General features: G+C 35.6%; 1 protein-coding gene across 5 annotated transcripts; it reads right to left on the bottom strand.

Moving 5' to 3' along the window:
- Nucleotides 1-188: 188 nt before the first annotated feature.
- Nucleotides 189-26,437, bottom strand: LOC109111682. 5 transcript variants are annotated; one of them, XM_042774536.1, is made up of 13 exons: nucleotides 26,186-26,425; nucleotides 25,881-25,956; nucleotides 25,487-25,535; nucleotides 24,133-24,206; nucleotides 20,042-20,219; nucleotides 19,144-19,242; nucleotides 11,847-11,964; nucleotides 10,763-11,031; nucleotides 8,791-9,039; nucleotides 7,593-8,186; nucleotides 4,375-4,557; nucleotides 563-597; nucleotides 189-450 (listed from the first exon to the last, which is right to left on the bottom strand). In XM_042774536.1, exons 2-13 carry the CDS (start codon nucleotides 25,886-25,888, stop codon nucleotides 363-365), a joined length of 1,944 nt encoding a protein of 647 aa, XP_042630470.1. In that variant the 5' UTR covers nucleotides 25,889-25,956; nucleotides 26,186-26,425; the 3' UTR covers nucleotides 189-362. The 5 variants fall into 5 exon arrangements, with proteins under 5 accessions (XP_042630470.1, XP_042630460.1, XP_042630449.1 ...); XM_042774526.1 differs by lacking the exons at nucleotides 189-450; nucleotides 563-597 and adding an exon at nucleotides 3,718-4,016 and having other exon boundaries at nucleotides 10,763-11,025; nucleotides 26,186-26,437; XM_042774515.1 differs by lacking the exons at nucleotides 189-450; nucleotides 563-597 and adding an exon at nucleotides 3,724-4,016 and having other exon boundaries at nucleotides 26,186-26,432.
- Between the last annotated feature and the right edge of the window lie 345 nt (nucleotides 26,438-26,782).

The following is a 26,782-nucleotide window of genomic DNA, read 5'->3' as shown; positions in this document are numbered from 1 at the left end:
TCATTCCCCAGAGATAAAACTTAACTAAACTTGAAAAACATTTATGGGGAATAATAAAGGGTGAATAATAAATCAGTAAGAGTGACTGTATAAAGGTGACTCAAAATAAAGTATAAATTCATCAAAGAACAAACACATTAAAGGGTTTCTTGGGAAATAACATGAAAAGCCACGTAGGACCATGCAAGTAGTGTAAGGTATTTAATGGAAACCAAGAAGCAAAATGCAAACAGGTGCCAAACCACTGTCTTCAACAATCACAAAAAAAAAGAAAATATTGCATCATAACCAAAATGTTGCCAAACCTACGAGAACATTTTCTTCTCAGCATGTTGTTGCACAGGGCTTGATATCTGAGAGGTTTAGTGGTTCAGTCTTACTATGAAGTTGACATGGGTTTGAGCAGTAACAGACTCTGTTCTCAGGCCGGAACTGAAGGAACTATAATAGCTATAATAGAGACAAAAAGAGAAAAAAGAGGGCTTAAGCGTTATGGTACATGGTACCAATAACACATAAACAAATATGAGAAACATGCTGGGAAACGATGGTGTCTACTTACATGAAAGCGCTGCAATGGTTTCCCCTGACAGCCACCTGTGTCAAAAGAAGGTTATAAAGGTCAGATCAAAGGTATGACCCCTGAGGGACACTATTTAAAAAGTAATGATGTCGGCCTAGCGCCCATTATCACGTTCCAGTAGCATTCTCGGTCCATTTTTATAGGGTGACAGTGGGCCTGCTGCCTGTCAGGGTCAGTGGTGTTTTTGTAATGCCTGTGACATCATAAAACCACCAGCTCATTAGAGGCCACTGAGAAGCAATGTTGCATGTAATAGCTGCTCCCTTTAACATTCCATGTAGCTGATGGTCACTGCAGGACGCTGTGGGTGGTTTAGATCCTACCATTTAGCAAAAACTTGGAAACGACTTTTGTGTAGATCCCATCCTGTCACCACGGATGTTGCTAAATGAATCACACACTGATTGTTTCACTGATCACATCTATAGTGAATTCAACCTAGTCAATGCTAAAAGCACAGGATACTCCAAAACCCAAAACATAGAAAAAGAATGCAAAGCGACACTACCATTCAAAAGTTTAGGGTCATTAAGATTTTAAAGAAATGTATATTTTATTCAGCAAGCATGCATTAAATGAATCAAAAGTGACAGTACAAAATATTTCTATTTCAAATGAACACTAATGCTATTAATGCTAAATGCTAATTTCTATTAATCAAAGAATTTTGAAAAAAATGTAACACGGTTTCCACAAAAAAAATTAAGCAGCACAACTGTCTTCAACATTGATAATATGAAAAAATTTCTATTCTTGAGCACCAAATCAGCATATTAAAATGATTTTTGAAGGATCATGTGACACTGAAGTCTGTTAGTAATAGCTGCTGAAAATTCAGTTTTGCCATCCCAGGAACAAATGACAAAATATATTTTCAATTAATTTATTATTAATGTACAATAAAATGTATTAAATAAAAAAGTTATTTTAAACTGTAATATTTCACAGTATTACTGCTTTTACAGTATTTTGATCAAATATGTTTTTCAAAAGAATCTTGACACCAAACCCCTGAACAGTAGTGTCTGTTTGCTGTACATTTGCTAAAAATGGCACAAAAAATCATTTTTACTTTTGTGTATGTACAGTACTGTTTGTGTATGAATTATACTACATACGGTATATGCATGGCAATCATACATTACCCTTTCATTGGAGTGAAAGTGTTTCAAAAGTGCCATTTTCAAATGTCAATCACTTTCTTTAATATAGTTTGTCAGAAATATCTTTAAATTTGAATTCTTATGACTGATTTAATCTCTAAAAGAAGCTTTTACAATAAGAAAGCAAAAGGAATACAAATACTGTTTTTTTTTTGACCAGGTTCAAAACTGACAATTCTAAAAAATGCTTAATTAATTGTCTTAAATTAATCCATCAAATATCCACATCCATAAAATTTCAAAACTATAACCTGTAGCATAGCAAAATAAATGTCCCTCTCGACCTCTCTGTATTCAGCCTTACCTAGAGCTCAACAAGTCGACAAAGGCTGCCCTCTAGAGGACTTTTATAAAAAATGATAACATTATGCAGCCTTGGGAAGTGCATATTCAGATTTACAAAATATGCCTTCATATCTCACCAAGACTATTTCACTCACAAAATGATGAGACAAGTGAAAAAGAGCTTAATGAACACAAATCCTAGTAAGAATAGGATTAACATCTTATGCAATAATACGACAATGATAGTAAGTGATAATGTAAGTTTATTCAAAACTAATTTCATAATCACTGTTTTATTTATTTAAAATGAACATTAGCCAATAAGTATATCAGCTAACCAAATATTGTGAGGAAAAAGGGCTAAATTGTTTAATCTGGAAGAAAGAAAACACACCCACTCACCTACACTGAGCAAAACACAAACACCTGTGATTCAGATGACTGCCATGTAAGCGTTGCTCAAGGCAATGCTATGATGCCTCTGTGTCAGCGAGTGAACAATCACCTCTCACTCTCTGTGCAGTAATGCACGACATGACAGCCGAACGCCTCTCAACCCCGTCAAGCCTTTAGATCCACGCACACCAGGGATAGAGTCATACTGTGCAGACAGGCACATCAACAGACCAGGCAACAGCAGGTGATTGGCTGCAGTCAGCATGGGGAACTATGGGGGAACACCACACCCACAGATCCCCACACCCCCCTCACACACATGATATGATAGTCTTGTGCATTACAAGTAATAACAAATCAAAAAAAAAAAATGCACTCTGTGGCATGCTCTCAAAACAGATACAAAAGTAGACAACAGTAATGAAAACTAGAAGAGAAGATGCCACTTAGTGTTAGGTCAAATGTGATTAACTTCCTTTCTAAAAATGTATTGTCGTTTCTTTCTGCTAGTGTTTCTTTCTTTTTCACAGTAATCAACACATTCCTTACCTCTTCAAGGTACCTTTCTTTCTTTACCTGTCGTTCTTACTGTTTTTGTGTTGCAGGGTTTCATTTAGCTTTCTAGCATGATAAAGTTACTAATTATTAATTCAATAGTTAATAATCCAAATGATGAATGCAAATTAAAGCAAGGATACAAAAGTATCACTGTTTCCACAAAAATAATAAGCAGCATCTGTTTTCAACATTAAAAAGAAATGTTTCTTGAGCAGCAAATAAGCATATTAGAATTATTTCGGAAGGATTGTGACACTATGGCTGCTGCAAATTCAGCTTGTAAGCATTTAAAAAAAATGCATTAATTAAAATTCTAATGCCATTAAGCATTAGAAACTTTCTTTTCATCTTACTAAAACCCTAAAATGTATTAAACTACTGTACAAATCCGTTAAACACACTCTACTTTTATCTCTCACGGCCTCGTTTTCATTTCTGTCAAAATTGCCTAATGTTAATGAACTGAACTACATAAACTAAGGTAGAGACGAAAGAGCATTTATATTCAGCAGCCATACTGTACTTTTGAATTTACCATACTGTACTTTTGAATACCATCAAACAACTTAAAACAAACAAAAACAAAATAAATATCCAACCAAACAGAAAGAAGAACGCAGTGCCAGTCTTATGAAACTGCCTGCTCATTTCAGATCGTTTTATTTCAAACGTCTGCACCTGGACAGCGTGTCATTAATCACACTAACTTTCACAAAGGGGTTAAGCTGTTTCACAGTAAATTGCACTGATCGTATCAGCTTTCCAGGGTGAGTAGACGGGCATGACAGTGAGTGGTGGAGTTGGGAGGGAAGCGGGGATTTGACCTACCTGAATGGGTCTTACTGACATCAGCAGGTTTTTCAGATGGACCCCAGCGGTTGATGAAGAAAGCCCTTCAACTGACACCAGGTCTGCAGTCTTGCCCATCCTCTCCCCCCTCTTCCCGCTCTACTGCTCGTCTGTTTGCCTGGCACCAAGTGGGCACTGCCCATCTGGCCCTCTCCGACTCTACCTCGCCCCTGAACAACAACCTGCAGCGAGCGCCAGGCGCATGCCGAGACGACCAATTTAGTTTGCCCTTCTGGCGTCTGCTGATGTTTCAATACGGACGAGATGCTGCAATGTTTTCTGACTCTATTGACTAACAAAAGAGCAAACCTTTGTGATGGTAGATGCCATATTTCATTTTACGCTTTTTGTTGCCCATGAAATGTCACTGAAATGTAGTTGATGTGATGTTTAGACATAAGGTTTAAACTCCCAGACATGCGATTAACTAGTTCCATAGGTATACTGAACAGAAATATGGACAATAAGTCATAAGTATTAAAGAATAATGTGTAGCATTCTCCCATGTTCACAAAATGATAAGGACAGAGACACATTTACCTCATCCTGGGGCTGGTTTGGACCAGATCCCCTTCCCTGTTTGGGACAGTTTGACTTGAGACTGTGTTGCTGAAATGAAGGAGGAGATGAATCAGGCATTCTGAAGGTGACAATTCTGGGCTTCGTTTCAGTCGCTGCAATAGTCTCTTCACTCGTCTGTGGTGTGAGATCACAACTCGCACTCTGTAGCAAAAAAAAAAAAAAAAACCCAGCAACAACAAAAACAAGAATGTTAAAAAAAGAGAAAGGAGCAATTATAACTTATTATAATTATAACAATTATAACTACAGTATGTATGATTCAGTATGGAAGTCAATTGCTACCAGCGACTGTTTGGTTACCTACATTCTTCACAATATCTTCTTTTGTGTTCAGGCTTGGAGCAACATACAGTAAGGGTGAGTAAATGATGACAAAATTAAAATTTTTGACATAAGATCCCCATAACATTAATCTTATCCCACCTCAACAAGTCTTCCTTACCTACCCACTAATCATCTAACTCCACCTCCCACCCCAAAACTGTCTTCCTGACCTTCCCATGCTGCATCTACCTCCTGTTGTCCTGCCGAGAGTGTCCCACCTCCCACCTCAGAGCTTAATGAGCATAAACAAATCAGGAGTCCCCCTGACTCTCTCCGCTTCAAGTTCTGCACCTCTCTCGGCTGGCCCGGGCTCAATGTCACACCTGTCCACTACACTGCTGTGAAAGCAGTGGGCATCCCCAGGCCTACAGTCAAAACAACTGGCCTACAGTGATGTACAACAATGGCACTCCCACAGACTATGTTATGATGTTAGACAACATCACAACATTTCCTGCAGGAGAACAGAGCTGAACATAATTGATTTTTTCCCACATGGTCAATGGGACAGTCTGTGTTGTATACTGTATATTAGGATTAGTGTTGTCAACACATTAACTGCAATTACTATATATTTTATAAAAAAAATGCAATCATTCCTTATTATTTAACTCAAAACAAAAACAATAAAATGCAAATAATTCAAGATTAAAGAACAGTTACACATTCAAGTTTCCTATTGAGGGCAGTGGATACAGAATGTGTGAAGAGCCCATCTACAAAGGACACATTTAAAAACAGATAGAGTGCAACAGAATGGAACACAATGCAAAGGTATTGGGAGCTGAACTAATTTTAACTATTAACTTCAACTTTACTTCCAGTGTAATGTAATGTCTTTGAAGTTGTTTATTTGAGGTGCAAATCACTATTTCCTCAGCAAATATTGATACATGTGATTAACTTGATTGCTTAATCAGCATCTCTTGCAAATAATTTGATTACAAAATTGTACCTATTTGACAGCCCTAAAAAAATTATGCTGATTTGGTGCTCAAGAATAATTTCTTATTATTATCAATGTTAAACAGTTGTGCTGCTTAATGTTTTTGTGGAAACTGTTACAAAAAAATTTCAGGATTCTTTGAGCATTTATTTGAAACAGTAATCTTTTGCAACATTATAAAATGTAATTACTGTCACTTTTGATCAATTTAATGCATCCTTGCTAAAGTATAAAATACTTTTTTTTAAAAATCGTACTGACCCTACTGAAAGTTCCCAATTGTAGTTTATGTGTTAGACCAATTAGAATTAATTATGTCATAGTGTTTAATGCAAAACAGTTTAAGTATGTTAGCACCACCAAAAAAAAAAAAAAAAAAAAAAAAAAAAATGTTGCCATCAAAATTTTTGTCCACAGTGTGAATCCACAAAAATGCATACTTTCTAATCAAAATCTTCTCTTTACATTCATTAAGCTGCTATGGGTGGGATGAATTAACCAATGAAACTAAGTTTGAGCAAAGTCAAAGCATTAAGTAGTTATCCAAGTATGAAGTTCCATTGTAAGGAGGTTTAAATCCAAATTGGTTTACTGCTCTGGATAAACTTGTTGTGATGTATTAGGTGTGAATACATCTTAAACCATATTATGCTATAAACATGTCCCAAGGACATCCCAAATCAAAGCAGCACGATCTGATGCAGTGAAACAGTGCTTTCTGTATTCCACTGCTCTCAGCACAGTGTAAAGTGATTAATCCCCCTCCATAGAAATCACAGCCCTCCATTACACCAATCACACACTAAGTAGTATTATCCTGGGGTGACAACACTTGACAAATTCCCTCCTCGCCCTCACTCCTGCTTTGTGTTCCCTGTTGGCACGCCTGCTATTATTCCTGATGAAAAATTAATTTCCCTTATCTGTCGCTAAGCTCTTCTATCCAAATCCTCCATACTAGCAACTCTCTATTTACAGGTATTAAGAGAACGTGCCCACACACACACATTCTTGCTTGAAAACACACACCAAAGATTAATTGCACGTCTTCAGGGGGTGACATCCAATTCTGAACACCTGAAAGACACTTGATACTTGAGAGAGGGAGAGAGATAACCTTGTCAGCGTGGATGAGACTGACAGCAGAACAATGTCCCTGGGTAGCATCTTGCTGATCTGTCTTTCAGCACCCCCGTACCAGTCTGTCAAATGCAACCTCATCGATTCGGCTGTCTGCAGATATTTCTCTGCAAAGGCTCCCCCCACCACCACCACCAAAACAACCTCTATTAAGACTGACATCCCGTTATCTTCATCGTCCCGCAAAGCTCGCATGCCTCTCATCTCAGTTAGGGTTACGAAGAGGAAAGAAGGGAGAGAAAGGGCGGCTACACAGGAAAGACAGAGATGAAAGGAGAATGTTGTGTTATGTCGTATGGGGAAGATGGAATTCATATATGGGGATGAATTATGGGCTTGTTTTGAAAGGTGAAATTATAAAAGGGAAATCTTTTACCTCTATATCCAATCATGTACTTATTGCTCTCTACTTGAATGTAATAATATATGGATATACAATATATACTGTGGAAACAGCACCAAAAGGAAATATGTGCTAGAGATATTATTAACATTATTAAAGCATTTTAAAGTGTTGTTTGCAAACATAAATAATTTGATTAATTAACTTAATCAATTAATCAATTAATTAATTAAAAGCAAACCAATATTTAAAAATCGGTTCTGCACATCAGTTATTGGACACTTCAAAATAAACTGTTTTGTAACAGCCAGTTTTATAATAAAGCCAATATCTGTAAATCTCAAATCATGTCACACCACTTTTGACTAATTAATTCCCAAATAATTATTAAAGGTGGTATTCATGGGAAAGAACAGTACTTACAACTGGGCTGATGTGTTTTACCACTCTAATTTTGGTGGGAACAGGCCCGTCAGAAGTTCTCTGCTCACACATCCTCTTGCGTCCTCGCCAGACTTCCTGCGGACCTGCTGCATGGGCCTCTTCAGTACTGTACTGTTGGTTCATCTGATCTCGGACTTGCTCCATTCCCTGGAACACCACCCTTTCTGCGCCCCACTGATGAGACTGATTATGCTGCAGCTCTGATGGATTCCCTCGTGGAGCTTGTTGCCATGGAGGCTGAAGTGGGGGTACTAAAACCTGATACTGGTGCTGCAGTGAAGGCAAGGGCTGGTATTCTGGATGGCGCTCCAAGACAAGACAGTGAGGGGGATTATGGAAGGGCTGCAGGTGCGTAACCTTTTGAGGGCAGGAACCCAAGATGCACGGCTGTTTCTGTTGATTTTGGTTTTTGTTCCAGTGTACGGTGGAACTATCAGTTTGGAAGTGCTCCTGCCGCAGATGCTTCTTGTTTACAGCCCGTCTAGATCTCATCCGTTCCTTCTGTTTGATAACCTGCTCCCTCAGTCGCATCTGCTCCTGCAGCCTCTCCATGTAGAACTCCTCCTCCTCACACTGAGAATAACAAAATAAATAATAAACAATTCAATGGTATAATCACAGCAAGCCTGGACATTTATTAGCAAATACTTTGTTTTATAATGAACACTTTAAAAAAAAAAAAGCAAACCACTGTAAGTTATTGTGTTCTATTATTGCTTAAGGTGCAGACATTCTGCTAAATATAATTAAAGCATTTTTTAATACAAAAATCCTTGTCTGATATCGGCAAATGTCTGCTGTCTGAACATGACTGAAAAAGGAGAATGCAGATAGAAGCCGGACTGATTGATTTTCAGAGCTAGGCATTGAAACAGCCCTGACAGTGGCTATTGATTTCCTCCTGACTGCATTGTTAGAGGTAATAATTGGTCTAATGAACAGCTTTCACACAGACTGCCTGACCTTGAGCATGGGGTGAAAGGCTCTATTACCCCACACTTTCATATCAAAGTCCAGAGAAAATGAGAGCCGCTACAAAGCCTTCAAACATATCGACCCAAGAACTGTGAAATGATGCTAATATAAAGGTTTTTATATTAGATAGATTTATACAACACAGCTAATATAAATGTTTTTAAATGAATAAAGTTGTGACTGTCACAGACATCACACTGACCTCTTTGTTGTTTGTCATGTTTAGTGGCTTTGCGGGATGTTTTTGAGTAGCTGGAGGAGTTTGGGGCTGCACCTTGACCTTCTGACCCACATTTCTTCCCAGCATCCCTGGCGCTGGTGGAGTTTTGGCAGATATCTTAGACTTGGCACCTTTTGGCTGCCTTGCAGCAATGGGCATCCCCCTGGCAACAGCCATTGGCTTGGCACTCTGCACCATCCTGGCAACAGCTCTTACCAGCACAGCAGGTTTCTGAGTGGGATGGATGCTGTTATTAGAAATAGATATGTGCTGCATTTGGTAATAAGTGATCGGCCTAAGAGGCTAAGAGGCCACTGAGGCTTGCTGCATTAAAGAATGTTATATAAACTTGAAGTTTTGCATGAAGTGAAATACTGAGTGAAGAAATTAAAAAAGGACCTTTTACCAAAATTTGTTTAAATTCCAACAGTTTGAGGTTAGGATGCATTAAAAGTTCAAAAAAGGCAAAGACGTATAGAAAGATTCTAAATTATGCCTTTTTGAGCATTCTATATATTTAAAAAATCCTGAAAAATTTATCATGGATTCCACAAAGATATTAAGCAGTACAACTGTTTTCAATACTGATAATAATAAGAAATATTTATTAGAAAGATACCAGTCTTCAGTGTCACAAATGTGACATTAAAGAAATAAAGAAATGGCTGCTAAAAATTCAGCTTTGCCATCAAAGGAATAAATTAATTAACAGATAAAAAAGCATTGTATTGTATAATTTTTCACAGTATTACTCTTTTTACTTTATTTTTAAATCAAATTGGTAATTGGTAATAAAAGATAATTCTTTCAAAAACAAATAAAAAATTAAGAATCTTATTGATCCCAAACTTTTGAACAGTAGTGTACTGTAAATTGCAAGAAAAAACAAAAATAATATTAATTTTCATAATCTTTATCTACTAAACTTAATAATTTAATCAGCATTAAAAATTGCATTGAAAATCTCACTAATCTCACTTAAACTAAATGGGTTGCAGCTTTAACCAATGAAATTCCCTGGCACTCCTGATGAAGGCAGATCGACACTGTGATTTGCTCTGTGTTTGGTGTAGTGGACAGTCAGAAGGGGGCCTGTAATGAGTTGGCAGCCAGTGGGTTTCTTTGACTGACAGGCAGAGGAAGAGTCTAAGTCAAAGAGCACTGTGCTTAATAAATAAAGTAAAATGTGCTAGATAAAGAAAATAGCATATAAACAAGATCAGCTCCAAAACTCAATTGCATAAAAATCCGTAAATATAAATAAAGAAGATAAATAATCCTCAGGTTAGATTAGAAGTGTGTGTGTGTGTGTGTGTGTGTGTGTGTGTGTGTGTGTGTATAGATCCATTACAAAAAAAAAAAAAAAACGTAAACAAAATGAAATAAGCTTGATGTTGAAATAATCCAGTTAAGCCTACTGAAGCCAAACTGGAAACAGAGTAATTGCCCAAAACTGCCTTTAAACACTAGAGGGCAGCGTAGCCTGTGGGTCCATCTGTCTATAAGAACAAAAGGGCCTACTATTATTCATCCAATTACTACTTTGAAGTGCATATGTATTTAGAGTAGACATTAAATGTATTTCATATATTTAACATGGTATTAACAGTATTTTAAATTACTTTGTGTCACAACACAAAGTTAAACTGTTAAACTAATGCTATTTATATTTGCAACAGTCTAATAAGTCAAAGCAATGTGAACTAACCACTAGGTCACAGGTTCAACAAATAAACAGCGCAAATAGGCACTTGTTACTTAATTTGGGGAAGTACACTAAACCTAAAGATAAGGTAACAGATCTGAAGACCATTTATGAAGGCAAAAATCCTTGAGAATCAGAAGAGGTTAATAGCCTTCATAAGGCACACCTTAATCAGTCAAATCACAATTGGCAGAGTGGTCTCATCAATATGAGTGGGAGTGGCCATTATGGATATTAATAGAATATTACCTGTGCCTGTGGTCCAGAGGGAGCAGTAAAGGAGCAGCCAGACTGAGCTGATGGATGTTTCTGAAAAGGCTTTTGCCCACGGTGGGGAGTCCCAGGCCTTGACAGATCGGTGGGCCCTTGCAAAGCTAGACTGGGCCTGCAGGGGTCACTCTCATTTCCTGGAGGCTGAATGGAGCCCATGGGAGTAGGTCCAGCAAGGGGCGGATTAGTGTCCAAGACTGAAGCAGAGTGTTGTGGATCAAACATATGCTGTCCTGGGAACACTGGCTCTTTGAAGGAGGGGTGAAACAGAGACAAAAAAAAGAGGGGAAGTGAACATGCGGGTGCCATACTTCAAAACTCCACCTCTTCTAGCACCTAGTCTCTACTACTGCATACACCTATGATGACAGACCAAATACAAAAAAGATGAAAGAGCAAATCTCAAAAAATAAAAACACCATATCTGTGTAAAAAAAAATTAAAATAAAAATGCATATATCTAATTCAAATCGAAAGAATTCTCTTATGCTCACAAGAATGCATTTTTTTTTTATTAAAAATGTTTATTAAAATATAAAATTGTGAAATATTGTTTTCACAATTTTAAAAAGGCTGTACTCAATTTTAATATATTTTGAAATGCTATTTATTCCTGTAATGGCAAAGCTTAATTTTCAGCAGCCATTACTTCAGTCTTTAATGTCATATGATCCTTTAAAAACATTTCTTATTATTTTCAAAGCTGAAACATATGTGCTGCTTTTGTGTAAAAGTTAAAAAAGAACAGCAATTATTTGAAATAGAAATCTTTTATAACATTACAAATGTCATTTTTGTCAGCTTTTGATCAAATTTCTGTGTCCTTGCTAAACAAATCTGTTCATTTATTAAAAAAAAGAAAAAAAAAAAGAAAAAATGATTACCAACCCCAAACTTTTGGACAATAGTGTATATATTTAGGTTAGAAGGTTTTAACTGTAGAGTAGCATGGTAACAGATGATTCAGTTAGAAAAATAAAAGGCGTGTGCATCTAAACATACACCTTCTGAGACTGGATGTGTTTGCTCAACCTTCTGGAGCAGTTGGGATATGTGGTCTCACCAGGACTGCAGCAGGGTCCAGTGAGGGTCTCCTCTGGGGCAGGCTGTCCCCCACAGGAGTGTGTGAGATGAGGCCCAAAGGGTTGAGGAGAGAGACCCTCTCGCAACTCAGATCCACCCTAATCCAGACAAACACTGAATGAGCACCGAGTAAAAACACATATGTTGGCATTTAATTCAAATTAACAATACATTAACATAGAAAATAAATGCCATAGTAATACATCATTTTCTATAAACCATTGCCATTTACTTTAAAAATAAAGAAAAATTATTCTGCCATTTTTCATTGTATCACCTTTTTTTAACCAAATTAACATGGAGGAAAATAAAGGATAAAATAAGAATTTGTTTTTAAAATATAATATTTAGAAATACAACAAATAAATACAATGGAGAAAAGGAAGAAAATAAAAGAAGATTTTTTTTTTCATTTTTTAAAAATAATATATATACTACTGTTCAAAAATGTTTGGTTTAGTAAGATTCATTTTTAAATAAATTATTCATTTTATTCAGCAAGGATGCACTAAACTGATCAATAGTGATGGTAATAATTTTTATATCATGTTAGAAAAGATTTCTATTTAAAATAATGCTGTTCTTTTCAAATTTTCTATTCATCAAAGAATCCTGATAAAATTGATCATGGTTTCCACAAAAAAGTATTTAGCAGCAAAACTGCTGTCAAAAGGTTTTTGAGCCGCAAATCAGCATATTAGAATGATTTCTGAAGGATCATGTGTCATTGAAGAAAAAAATAAAAAATGATAATTCAGCTTTACCATCACAGGAAAAACTACATTTTAATATATACTAAAATAGAAAAGTTATTTTAAATATAAATAATATTTTACAATATTACCATTTTATTGTATTGTTTAATTAAACAAATGCAACCTTGGCGACTATAACAGACTTCTTTTAAAAAATGATATATATAATTTATTTTTTAACATGATTATACAACGATTGTCTGGTTATTCTCACATATTAGCAGAGATTTCAAATGTTTCATAGCGGAAACTTTGCTGGCACTCTGGTCATTATGATCACGCACATCTGCTTTAATTGCATTGAGCTTTTCGTGGGATGCATTATAATAATCCACTAATCCTTTCAAAGAAAAGCTAACTACCCTGATTTCACATTTATCCTCTTAAATATCCATCTCGGTTCTCAAATAAACCCTTTTTCACTGTACTTCACGTACGAAAATGCCACCCTTACCCCTGTTAATTACCTGATGCTATCGCTCCTAATCTACATTCTAAACCAGAATTGATTACTCCTATTTTTTCTTCTCTCCTTGGCCTGCTTGTGAATGAGATTCAAGCCAAGTCATCCTAAACAGAAAGTTAATCAGTGGCTCTATGCAACAGACTGTGGTTCAGAAATAACTGGGCATTGTGCACTTAATCAGTTCTCCACTCAAAAGGTCAGTTCCAGCCCCCCAGTAGGATTTAATTAAAAGCACTACACAAAAGCAAAAGCCGTTTGTATGAATTTGATAACCAAGAATGCTCTTTCAATGGCTAATCCTGCATTTACAGAGAGAGAGAGAGAGATGGAGCAGGAGGGAGAGGGAGAGATAGAGGCTGCCAAAGCTCTCCAGGGTTGGAGCCAGGTGTGGATTGCACTGCATTCAATAACAGAGATGATTTAGAGGACAATAGGAAGATGTTTCATTAGAGTCATGCTTTGCCTGTTGTCTTCCACTCTTAGTGTTAGAATTGCCATTGAAACTGCACCGATATAGGGAGAAGACAGTCACGTCACTGGGCTTCTTTCCTGGAGGAGAGATGCTGTTGTGGAATCAGAAAGTCGTAAGAGGGATGTTTATATTCAGCACACTCTAATTTAAAAACTGCTGTAGGGCTACCGCCAAAGAAGGTCAAACGAGGGCAAAATTATTCACTTTAAAATTAATTTCGGAGTTGTCTACATAATTTATTGCAGGATAGGTAACTTTTTAATAATCTAAACATTATATGCAAAAAAAAAAAAAAAAAAAAAAAAAAAAAAAAATACAATCTGCAGCCAAAATCAAAATTCAGCTGAATAGAAAGTGCATCGCACCTCTTTCAGTCAAATGACCTGGATTATTTGTGATGCATTTTTAACAAGACAGTCTGATATTTTTCTTTTCAGAAACAGCCATTTAAGCGACTTCTGACATCACGGAATGAAAAACTTGCGGGCAATCCACTGATCCATAGCAAAAAGCCTTTATCTGCCTCACTCACTATCAGAGCTGTCATTCAGCCAGTGCAAACAAACAGCAGCCAACCCATTCTCTACTGCAATTAATGGAATTAATGAGATCTTTCACTGGAGGCAATTCATCCATTTCAGTTGAGCGGAATACTCAATGCAGTTGTAAAATGAAGTTTAAAATGATAGACAGGATTTATATTTAAATACCTCTATTCATAGAGCATATTCCTTTCACACACACACACACACACACCACAGATGGGACCCTGCATGTACGATTCGTGTGTGATTGTATGATAATGGTATGATAATCATGATTAATCAGATGCCCACTGGCAAATGGACGTTTCCGGGGGGCATTTTGTCACTTGCATTCTAAACAGCATCATACCAAGCCTTGGCTCGATGACACTGCTGATTGGCTTAGGCTCTCAGAGTTGCTCTCTGAAATGCTGCACTCAATTGAGATTCACATTTGAGAGTGGAAAAATACACATCACATCACGGGCATCCAGAAAACATGAACATAACCAGCTTGGACTTTGACTTCTGACTTTGCGGCCAGAAATTTTCTCCTCCTTTTCTCAATAATCTGCCTGTGTAATCATGTCAAATGTGCACATACAGATTTATGAAGCCATTTTAAAGGAGGCAACAACCAATTTTTTTTTTTTTTTTTAAAGTAGTGAGCTGACTGATTACAACAAAACTTAACAAATGCCATCAGGTTAAGTGATAAAAAGTTTTAGACATCTAATGTGTACAGCTGAACTAATTTAAGATAAAGATATTAAGGAATGATATTTTGATGAATATAATGAATAAGACTTCAGCTGAATAGAAATGTTGATGCTGGGGCATATGTATAGAGCCTGTGACCCTCACATTCTATTGAGCATTAAGTCCCCCTCCTCCCTAGAAATGGAATAAACATGTGCCTAAAGCCCATATCAAACCTTTCCAGTTGCACAAGGACAACTATCAATGTTTACAGATTCAACTCAAACAGTGTTTAGCCAAGGCACTCATGATTAACAGCAGTAGAAAACATATACACAGCCGTGTCTTTGAGCACACACACATATACACTGAGCGAGCAGCTGCTACTCCCTTGGATGCTCAAGGGATCCACAGCAGGCCAGGCATGGCTTTGAGCAGACATCAAGGGCACTGCAATAGAAAGAATAATGCCTATTTGAGACTTAATTTTGTATAGACACCTTAACTTTCTTTAAAGTCAGGAAATGGAATTATTTCAACAAAAATAAATAATTTAACTAATTTAATATGTATTTTGGATGGTGGAAATGTTATTATTATTATTATTATTATTATTACTATTATTATTAACAACAACAAATAATTTTAATGATTAAATAGTATTAATAATAATAATAATAATAATGCAATTTAATAATTAAAATGTAATTATAAATTATTATTATTATTAAAATATTGTGTATTCTGTAAACTGCATTAACAACAACAATATAATGTAAATTATTAATTATTATTATTATTATTATTAATGTAATGTAATCTGAAAATGAATTATAAACAACAATTTTATTAAAATAATAATTATTATTATTATTATTATCCATAACAATAAAATTCCAGCATCCATTGTATTTTAATAGATAAATAAATACAGACATATATTTTAAATTGTATTATTATTATTAGTCCTAATTTTAAAAAAAATAATAATAATTTTAAAATGAAACAATTGTTTAAACGAAACTGTTAAAACGAAACATCTAACCAAAAATCTAAACCCACAGCAATATTTATCAACTCATTATTCCATTCACAGCAATAACAGCTTGATGAAATGAAAGTAAATTTGCGAAGCCCTCAGGCAGAAAGGTGCTGCAGGCCTGAGCCTGACCTTGCCGAGAGAGGGCTCTTCTGGTTCTGGTGAAATGTTGTGAGGGCTCAGAAAGAGAGAGAGCTAGGGTGCGACTCAGGACTCTGGAGGGTTTGGTCTGTGGGTGGATCGTACTTGCCCGAGGGGTGCGACGGGAGCGAAAAGGCCAGGTTTGATCACATCATCAAAAAAACAGTGTTTAATGATACTGTGTACCTGTAATAATAGAGTCAGAACTATATGATGTTCTTTGTTGAAAGATGACTTTATCTAATGTGATATAATTTGAATAAAGCCAGGCAATTCGGCACTTTACTCCAACGACAAGCAGACAATGGGCTGCCACTCGTGCTGCAGAGGGAGGAAGGAGGGGCTGTGATACCTCTCCTCCGCCTGTCTGTGTCTATTAATGCCATGATCACAGATTAGCATGACTTCAGGATAGAAAGAGACAGGGGTTGGGGGGAACATGGGTAGAGAGACAGAAAGGTGAAGAAAGGGATAGACAAAGAGAGGGCATTAACACTTAAAACTGAACAATTTAGCCACTTGAGTGGCCACTTGACTCATTTTTACAGTCAAATACAAAAGAGTCAGAGGGAACTGCACAAAGAGCAAAAGCCAATAAAATAAACAGGTTTAACCATTTAACATGCTTGATGTTAATACAGCAATATTTAGAATGCAGTCTCAATGCTGTAACATCAGCATCAGTGAAACTACAGGGGAGTTTATGTTAGAGTGAATGAAGACATCGGCAACTCCAGTAAGCTTCTTGCAGATGACATAATGCTAATGCGGAGCTATGCATAATTTACATTCACTCTACTCGCTCCCGACATGTTAAATGAGCAGTTTCAGCCAATCCTACACCAGCAATGCTTCATTCATCATTCGTCATGGAGTCAAGAGGAAGAGGGAGAGGTTTCACTTCATCATCAATTAAACAATCAGAGGGAATACCGCAGTGCTATCAGGATGTAGCCTACAACCACTGTCTTTTGCATTAATTAAATATTGTTTTGGGCTTTACAGTAATTGAATTGCCCAATGCAAAATATGTTTATACCACAAGAGATGCTAAATCCAAAGCAAAACACAAAGCTAATTTCGCATGATTGACTCAAAGTGGAAAACTGCCAAGTTATTTTGCATAATCCAAATATCAACATCAGTAAGAGAAGCAATAACCCTGGATAATTTAAATTTCATAAACCAAACTCACAGATCTCACATACATGACAAAAGGACAAAACCTTCCTGAAATCGATACATACACACAGACACACATCCATGCAGTTCCCCATTCAAATCTACAATAACATGTAGATAGTGAAGTTAAAACATGCTAACAGATGCCGGAATAATCATTTTATGTTTAATAAATTCATAAATTCCCACTGAGTGCTGGTCTGCTGGGGCTGGGGGGTGTTGATTATGTTAGTATGGAGTGTTTATCAATCCCCCGTACTCTTGTATGTCTAGCAGAAGATCCCTCTTTACCAAAGCAACCCTGCTTTAATTCCCTTCGGTTCCACATTGTACTATTCTCAAGCAGCCACAAAACACAAACAGGAAATTATAAAAAAATATCCCAATTTGCTCTAGAATGCTCTACAGATCAGCTTGTTAATAGCTGCCGTAAAATAAACTGTGACAAAAACTGCTGAAGAACTTGACCAGCACTAGAAACTTAATGGTCAGTGATGGTGGTTGGGAAATCTATATATCAAGTATCTTATCGAATCTTCCATTTTAACCTGTCTGCCTCTCAACAGGCTATGAATCAGCAATTATTTCCTTCACACTGTGTGTCACAATCAATTTCACTGCTCTGCGTAACAGAATGGTTTCGGGTGACATCTCCAATCAGTAGGTAGGGAGCACATCCTTTCAATGGAAATAGGGTGCTGCACAGGGTCATAACTTCTGACAAAATGCAAATTACATTTGTAACATAAACTGAAATGTCAATTGAGCTTTGCTAGGGCTGCTCCTTAGGTTTTTATACTTGGGAATTTATAATGCATGGTTAGCGCTGGATCAAGAGTTGAATGGTATGAGCAAAACTGTGGTTTTGGAGCCAGTTTCCTACACTTGAAAGTAGTCAAGGCTATTTTCTTTTCATCATTCCCTAAATGAGCACACTATATTTTTCAACAGTAAACCATATGATTTTCCTGTGGATTAGCTTCCTCTGTAACATTAGCACAAGCAAAAAACTGCCGAATAGGCTCCAGAGCTGAAATTATGTCAACTTGCATATCAAAACTGAGAAGCCACAATAACAACAATAATAACACCACCCAAAAAAAACAACAATCATATAAATAAAAAAAAATAAAAATAAAAATAAAAAGGAAAAAGCCCTCTGTCCCTTTTGTGTCTCTGTTCCTGACACAAACAGAGGCTAACACTCTGAGCACAGAGACTGTAAACATAACAGCAGACACCATCTGTACTGCAGGTGTATGTTTGTGTTTACAGTCGAGACTAACACTCTCTTGCCATTAAATAGAGAGGTAGGTCGAAGGTGACAGATGGATCTAATTAACTGCAATTGATGATTTCACTGAATGGTTAGGCTAGCAGATGAACATGTTAAAACGATAAAATTCCCTTGTTTACAAACAAAAAAATAATACACTACACTATTCAAATTTTTAGAGGTTGGAAAGTCTCATAAATGCGCATTAAGGCTGCATTTATTTAATCAAAAATTAAAAACATTAATTAAACATTAACAATAATATTGTTTTCTATTTTAATATAGTGCAGTCTGTAATTTATTCCTGAGATTGCGAAGCTGAATTTTCACCCTTCAGAAATCATTCATATGCTGATTTGAAAGAAACATTTCTTATTATTGTGCTGCTAAATATTTTTTGTGGAAACCATGAAACATTTTTTTTCAGGATTCTCCGATGAATAAAGAGCATAAAAGAGGTTTAAAGAGCAGCATTTGTTTGAAACTCTCTTTTTAACAATGTAAAAGTCTTTACTCTCACTTTTGATCAGTTTAATCCATCCTTGCTAAATAAAAGCATAAACTTATTTAAAAATAAAAAAATTTACTGGCACGAAATTTTGGAACAGTAGTGTATACAGTACATACAGTATTTTATCCTCAGCAAATGATCAACTGCGGAAGCAGAAGGACTATGTACAATAAATGCGCCTCCTCTTCCAAAATACCAAGACAATACAATACCTCTCTTGACTCCTGCAAACTGGACACCACCTTAATGTCATCCTTAACATCCATCTTTACATTGGCCTGCTGATGATCACTGTAGTCAGCAACTTCCTGCTAAATACACATTGCAGCGTTTCTTGACAGGTTTATATTTTATTGATCAATCATTTGAACATCTAATCAGCTGACATTTGGATAAAGCTGTCCCTGTATCTGATTAACATATTCAATAGCATTGAGTATTGAATTATTCAGTCTAGCTTATCCAGTGACAGCTTATTTGACCCTGTTTTGTATTGCTCTCAATCACTTATGAAAGGACTGTGTCTCTATCCTACAACGAAAGACCAGCCTTTATTCAGCAATGACTTAAACGTCCTTGAAATAATGATAAATTGACTTCACAACACACATCACACCATTATTAGGGGTAATCTCTTTCTCTGGTGGACAGGAAAACAAGAGAAGAGCATCAGTTATGTCCTCCATATTTAAGTCACACTGATATCTTTTAAAGGGTCAATAATCTTTTCACCTACACAGGCGTTATCAGATTTGGTTTACGGTTTGATAGAAGCCTATGCATTATCTGAGGCTGATAATTGGCGGGGAGTCTCTCCTACAACACAAAGAGTTCTTTTCTGCAGGGATGCGGGCCTCAAGGTCAGATCTCAATTCTGCCATGGAGACAACAGGGGGGCATTACCTTCCACCAAACAAGCTGTCAGCACTAACTTTGTCAGGGCACAGACAAATAAACTGCTAGAGAGTGATAATAGATCTAATTTCACCTCCCTGTCACTCCCTCCCTCAAGGGAGCCAATTCCAAAGCACGAAAGCTTAAGGAGCAAAAAAAAAAAAAATATCGAATGACAAAACCAATGCTATCTAAAGAGATAAAGGGGTAACTTACGTGAAATTCATCTCCAGAAGGGGCATTGATTTCGATGTCTAAAACTTCACCAGGGTCCACTTCCACCTCTTCTTTAGGACATCTGCCTTGGTCTTCAGCAAGGTGTGGAGTTTTGCAAACGAGGTAAGGCTTTGCAATCGCCTGCAGTTTTGGTTTAGAAATGCTTTCATTGTGACATCTGAAAAGAAAACGCAACCTGTATAATTGTGCTTAAAACAGCCGCAATCAAGGAACCAACAGTAGTATTAGGATTACTGGCCATGTCAGAACATCAGTATTCTCCAAGCAGAGCTACGTAATTCTTGTTTGGAAATTTGCCAGATGGAAAAAGAACAAGATAAGGGCATTTTGAAACAACATTCCCATTATTTGCAATGTGCTTCGGCAGCGTTTGCTCTAAGCAGAGCTTACAGAGGCTCTGGGGGGCATCAAAAATCAACCTTTATCTAAAAGTTCCCCTGTAGACCAGACTGCTATAGAAAGAGGAAAAGTTCACCCTACCTTATAGTTTCGTTCTCATCATCGCTACACAAAAGGTCATCATTCAGCTCTTCATCTGATGTGTCCAACAGATCCTGAGAAACACAGTCTCAATTTAAGCTCGTTGCAAACCAACACTTTAATGAGTCATTCATTTGAGAATTGATCTTTGCTGATATAGTCTTTTCAACACAGAACGAGAACCTATCCACTTTCTATACTAATATATATTTTATTTAGGGCTGTCAAATGATTAATCACGATTAATCACATCCAAAATAAAAGTTTTGTTTACATAATATATGTGTGTATACTGTGTATATTTATTATGTATATATAAATACACACACATGCATGTATATATTTAAGAAGAATATGTTATGTTTATATATTAAATATATTTATATATAATATAAAATATAAGAATATAAATATATAAATGTATATACATGTAAATATTTTCTAAATATATAATTTATGTGTGTGTATTTATATATACATAATAAATATACCCTGTACACATACATATATTATGTAAACAAAACTTTTATTTTGGATGTGATTAATCGTGATTAATCATTTGACAGCCCTAATTTTATTATATTGGTTTACCAGTCAATATTGTGTAAATAATATTGTCTATAAATATCAAATAAGATTTTTTTTTGTCAGACTGCTGTTGCCTGATTCAAAAAATACAAAATTAATTCTTATTGGTATTTTTAAATAAATCAATAACACATCTGTTGAATAGTATGCTCAGATCTTAAATAATCTAAAGGGTATTTGTAAAGCCTAATAAAAAAGATGAATGGAAAAGAAGAGATTCAACTCCCAAAAAGTACATGATAAATATTGATGCACTTATAAATCTTGTTGCCAATTTCAATGACGAGCCAGAGTTTGGACAATTTAGCTAGTCTTCTCAGTTATTAAATATCTAGACTTTATAGTTCCTCTCCTGTAAAATCTGGTCAATCCTCAAGAGACCTCAAACCTGCCACAGTTAAAAGCTATTTCTAGTAGTAAGGTCCTTTTATCTGCAGAACACATTGTATTTGTGCCGTAGGACACATTTAGCAGATAATGTACCATTAGCTGCAAAAAATAGGACAGCTGGCCTGTGAAGAAACCACCTGTGACAATCCTGAGGCAGAATGTGACACCATCACCGGAGACCTGGCATCTTAACAGATATTTACTGCTGTTTATCAGCATATCATACTGTGCACTGAGAATGCAATCACTTCACATGATCTTCAAGACAAGAGTCAGAGATCTAGATCCAACACAGCGGATACAATCTATTCAAATATATTTGTATATATATAAAATATATATATGTTATACAGGATATAGCTCAAGCACTCACTTTGTTTTGGATGTCATCCAGTCATCCACCAGAACGTCTTCCTCTGAATCACTTTATAAGGAAACAACATAAAGAATTGCATTCCCAAGACCAGCAAGCCATTTAGAAACACACAGATTCTCATATTCACAGAAAGAAAAGAACTTTACTTAAAGTTATACAGAGATCAAATGTGTACAAGCTTTACCAAAATGACATATTTACAAAATTAATTAATATAATATAACTAAACCAAAACTACAATTAATATTAATAGATGGAAATACTGGGTTTTTTATTTCAGGATAGTATTTTTTTTTTCAGGATAGTATTTTTACATTTAATCACATACATTATATTAGAGAAGACTAAGACCCGTTTAAACCCAGAATAAGTTCAGAGCAGCATTAACTTACCTGTTCATATCTTTGAACTTGATACTTTCCTCTGTAAAAATCTCTCTCGTCCAGGCTTGTCATAAACCTCATTGTTCTCTGTGAAGAGAATAAATCACGTTTTGTTTGTGGTTGAATTATATTGTGCGGTAATATAAAGGTGCTTGCAGTATTTAGTGCACACCAAGAGTTGTTTTAATTATTATTAGTGCAATAATAAAGTGTACCAGAGCAAGTGCAATGCCGCAATACTAAAAATGTATTTCTGCACAAATAATTGTATTTCAGAAAGAAATAAGCCACAGTTGTTGGTTTAACATAAACTTACACTGCAATATTTTTGGCACCAGTAAAACGCAACGTACGTGCGTCACGTTGTTCACTGCGCATGCGCGGTACACTTTTTTTTTTTTTTTTTTTTTCTTATACAAATCGTTATCGTTTCAGTTAATGTTGTAAATTTGACACTTTATATTATTTGTCAATAATATAAAAATAATTATGTGTCAATTAGGGTCAGCCACGCAGGAGATCACAGGTTTTAGGTGTTATCTTAGATATAGGTCGGGTGTCTCCAAACTGTTCGATTTTTCACATAGCAACGTAATTTTTCGAAGTGCCTGATTAAAATACAAACAAACAAATGACGCAGAAAGAATAAAATTACGTTAAGGAAGTACAACGTTCAGCAATCACGTGAAACAACGCCAACAACCAGCTGACGTAGGCTACTACTATCTAGATGACCTTGTACAGTAATTATATAGTATGGCTTTTGCCGAAGAACAATTTGCCTTTGCCGAAGAACAATTTACCTACAATAAATACCTACCATGATATACACACGATACACAGCCTGACCTGGTGTACTCTAAAGGTTAAAACAGGAAAAGTTATGAAAATGTAAGTTAAGTAAGTAAACGAGGGTGTTGTGGGTAATAAAAAATTAAACCCAAACAAACTTTGAAAATACACGTGCTTATCTTATATATTTGAGATTCGTTTTCACGATTCCTTTTAATTTTAAATGCAAACATAAAAATCTAGAAACTTGCTAAATCTATCTTTTACCGTAAATGTGTTTTCCGTGAATAAAAGAAACCAATAGTGTGTAGTGTGTGTGTGTGTATATGTGTGTATGTGCTATATATGTGAGAATATATATACTATAGTATCTATATTATATATATATTTATGATTATATATATATTAAGTGAAAGTGACATTTGCCAAGTATGTGACCCATACTCGAATTAGTGCTCTGCAGTTATCCTATCCAGTGCCACACACAAAGGAGCAAAAAAAAAAAAATATCGAATGAACAAAACCAATGCTATCCTAAAGATATAAAGGGGTAACTCTTACTATTAATTCAATCTCCAGAAGGGGCAATTGATCATGCGATTCTAAAACTTCACCAGGGTCCACTTCCACCTCTTCTTTAGGGACATCTGCCTTGGTCTTCAGCAAGGTGTGGAGTTTTGCAAACGAGGTAAGGCTTTGCAATCGCCTGCAGTTTTTGTTTTAGAAATGCTTTCATTGTGACATCTGAAAAGAAAACGCAACCTGTATAATTGTGCTTAAAACAGCCGCAATCAAGGAACCAACAGTAGTATTAGGATTACTGGCCATGTCAGAACATCAGTATTCTCCAAGCAGAGCTACGTAATTCTTGTTTGGAAATTTGCCAGATGGAAAAAGAACAAGATAAGGGAAACAACATTCCCATTATTTGCAATGTGCTTCGGCAGCGTTTGCTCTAAGCAGAGCTTACAGAGGCTCTGGGGGGCATCAAAAATCAACCTTTATCTAAAAGTTCCCCTGTAGAGACAGACTGCTATAGAAAGAGGAAAAGTTCACCCTACCTTATAGTTTCGTTCTCATCATCGCTACACAAAAGGTCATCATTCAGCTCTTCATCTGATGTGTCCAACAGATCCTGAGAAACACAGTCTCAATTTAAGCTCGTTGCAAAACCAACACTTTAATGAGTCATTCATTTGAGAATTGATCTTTGCTGATATAGTCTTTTCAACACAGAACGAGAACCTATCCACTTTCTATACTAATATATATTTTATTTAGGGCTGTCAAATGATTAATCACGATTAATCACATCCAAAATAAAAGTTTTGTTTACATAATATATGTGTGTATACTGTGTATATTTATTATGTATATATAAATACACACACACGCATGTATATATTTAAGAAGAATTTGTTATGTTTATATATTAAATATATTTATATATAATATAAAAATATAAGAATATAAATATATAAATGTATATACATGTACATATTTTCTAAATATATAATTTATGTGTGTGTATTTATATATACATAATAAATATATACCCTGTACACATACATATATTATGTAAACAAAACTTTATTTTGGATGTGATTAATCGTGATTAATCATTTGACAGCCCTAATTTTATTATATTGGTTTACCAGTCAATATTGTGTAAATAATATTGTCTATAAATATCAAATAAGATTTTTTTTTGTCAGACTGCTGTTGCCTGATTCAAAAAATACAAAATTAATTCTTATTGGTATTTTTAAATATAAATCAATAACACATCTGTTGAATAGTATGCTCAGATCTTAAATAATCTAAAGGGTATTGTAAAGCCTAATAAAAAAAGATGAATGGAAAAGAAGAGATTCAACTCCCAAAAAGTACATGATAAATATTGATGCACTTATAAATCTTGTTGCCAATTTCAATGACGAGCCAGAGTTTGGACAATTTAGCTAGTCTTCTCAGTTATTAAATATGTAGACTTTATAGTTCCTCTCCTGTAAAATCTGGTCAATCCTCAAGAGACCTCAAACCTGCCACAGTTAAAGCTATTTCTAGTAGTAAGGTCCTTTTATCTGCAGAACACATTGTATTTGTGCCGTAGGACACATTTAGCAGATAATGTACCATTAGCTGCAAAAAATAGGACAGCTGGCCTGTGAAGAAACCACCTGTGACAATCCTGAGGCAGAATGTGACACCATCACCGGAGACCTGGCATCTTAACAGATATTTACTGCTGTTTTATCAGCATATCATACTGTGCACTGAGAATGCAATCACTTCACATGATCTTCAAGACAAGAGTCAGAGATCTAGATCCAACACAGCGGATACAATCTATTCAAATATATTTGTATATATATAAAATATATATGTTATACAGGATATAGCTCAAGCACTCACTTGTTTGGATGTCATCCAGTCATCCACCAGAACGTCTTCCTCTGAATCACTTTATAAGGAAACAACATAAAGAATTGCATGCCCAAGACCAGCAAGCCATTTAGAAACACACAGATTCTCATATTCACAGAAAGAAAAGAACTTTACTTAAAGTTATACAGAGATCAAATGTGTACAAGCTTTACCAAAATGACATATTTACAAGATGCATTTATTTAGTATGATGTACCTATATCTATATGGCTATTAATATTAATAGATGGAAATACTGGCTTTTTTATTTCAGGATATTTTTTTTCAGGATAGTATTTTTACAGCTTTAATCACATACATTATATTAGAGAAGACTAAGACCCGTTTAACCCAGAATAAGTTCAGAGCAGCATTAACTTACCTGTTCATATCTTGAACTTGATACTGTCCTCTGTAAAATCTCTCTCGTCCAGGCTTGTCATAAACCTCATTGTTCTCTGTGAAGAGAATAAATCACGTTTTGTTTGTGGCTGAATTATATTGTGCGGTAATATTAAGACGCTTACAGCATTTAGTGCACACCAAGAGTTGTTTTAATTATTATTAGTGCAATAATAAAGTGTACCAGAGCAAGTGCAATGCCGCAATACTAAAAATGTATTTCTGCACAAATAATTCAATTTCAGAAAGAAATAAGCCACAGTTGTTTGTTTAGCATAAACTTACACTGCAATATTTTTGGCACCAGTAAAACGCAACGTACGTGCGTCATGTTGGTCACTGCGCATGCGCGGTACACTTTTTTTTTTTTTTTTTTTTGGACGTACAAATCGTTATCGTTTCAGTTAATGTTGTAAATTTGACACTTTATATTATGTTTCAATAATATAAAAATAATTATGTGTCAATTAGGGTCAGCCACGCAGGGAGATCACAGGTTTTAGGTGTTATCTTAGATATAGATCGTGTCTCCAAACTGTTCGGTTTTTTACATAGCAACGTAATTTTTCGATGTGCATGATTAAAAGACAAACGAACAAATGACGCAGGGAGATTAAAATTACGTTAAGGAAGTACAACGTTCAGCAATCACGTGACTGAACGCCGTGAACCACCTGCTGACGTGCTACTATCTAGATGACCTTGTACAGTAATTATAGTAATTATAGTAATTATATATAGTATGGCTTTTGCCGAAGAACAATTTGCCTACCTTGAATATTTTCCATGATATATACGCATGATACACAGCCTGACCTGGTGTACTCTAAATGTTAAAATATGAAAAGTTATGAAAATGTATGTTAAGTAAGTAAGCAAGGG

Source organism: Cyprinus carpio, chromosome A2 (genome assembly GCF_018340385.1).
Source record: "Cyprinus carpio isolate SPL01 chromosome A2, ASM1834038v1, whole genome shotgun sequence".
In the NCBI taxonomy this organism is placed as follows: domain Eukaryota; kingdom Metazoa; phylum Chordata; class Actinopteri; order Cypriniformes; family Cyprinidae; genus Cyprinus; species Cyprinus carpio.
This window is presented reverse-complemented; position numbering and strand designations above follow the sequence as displayed.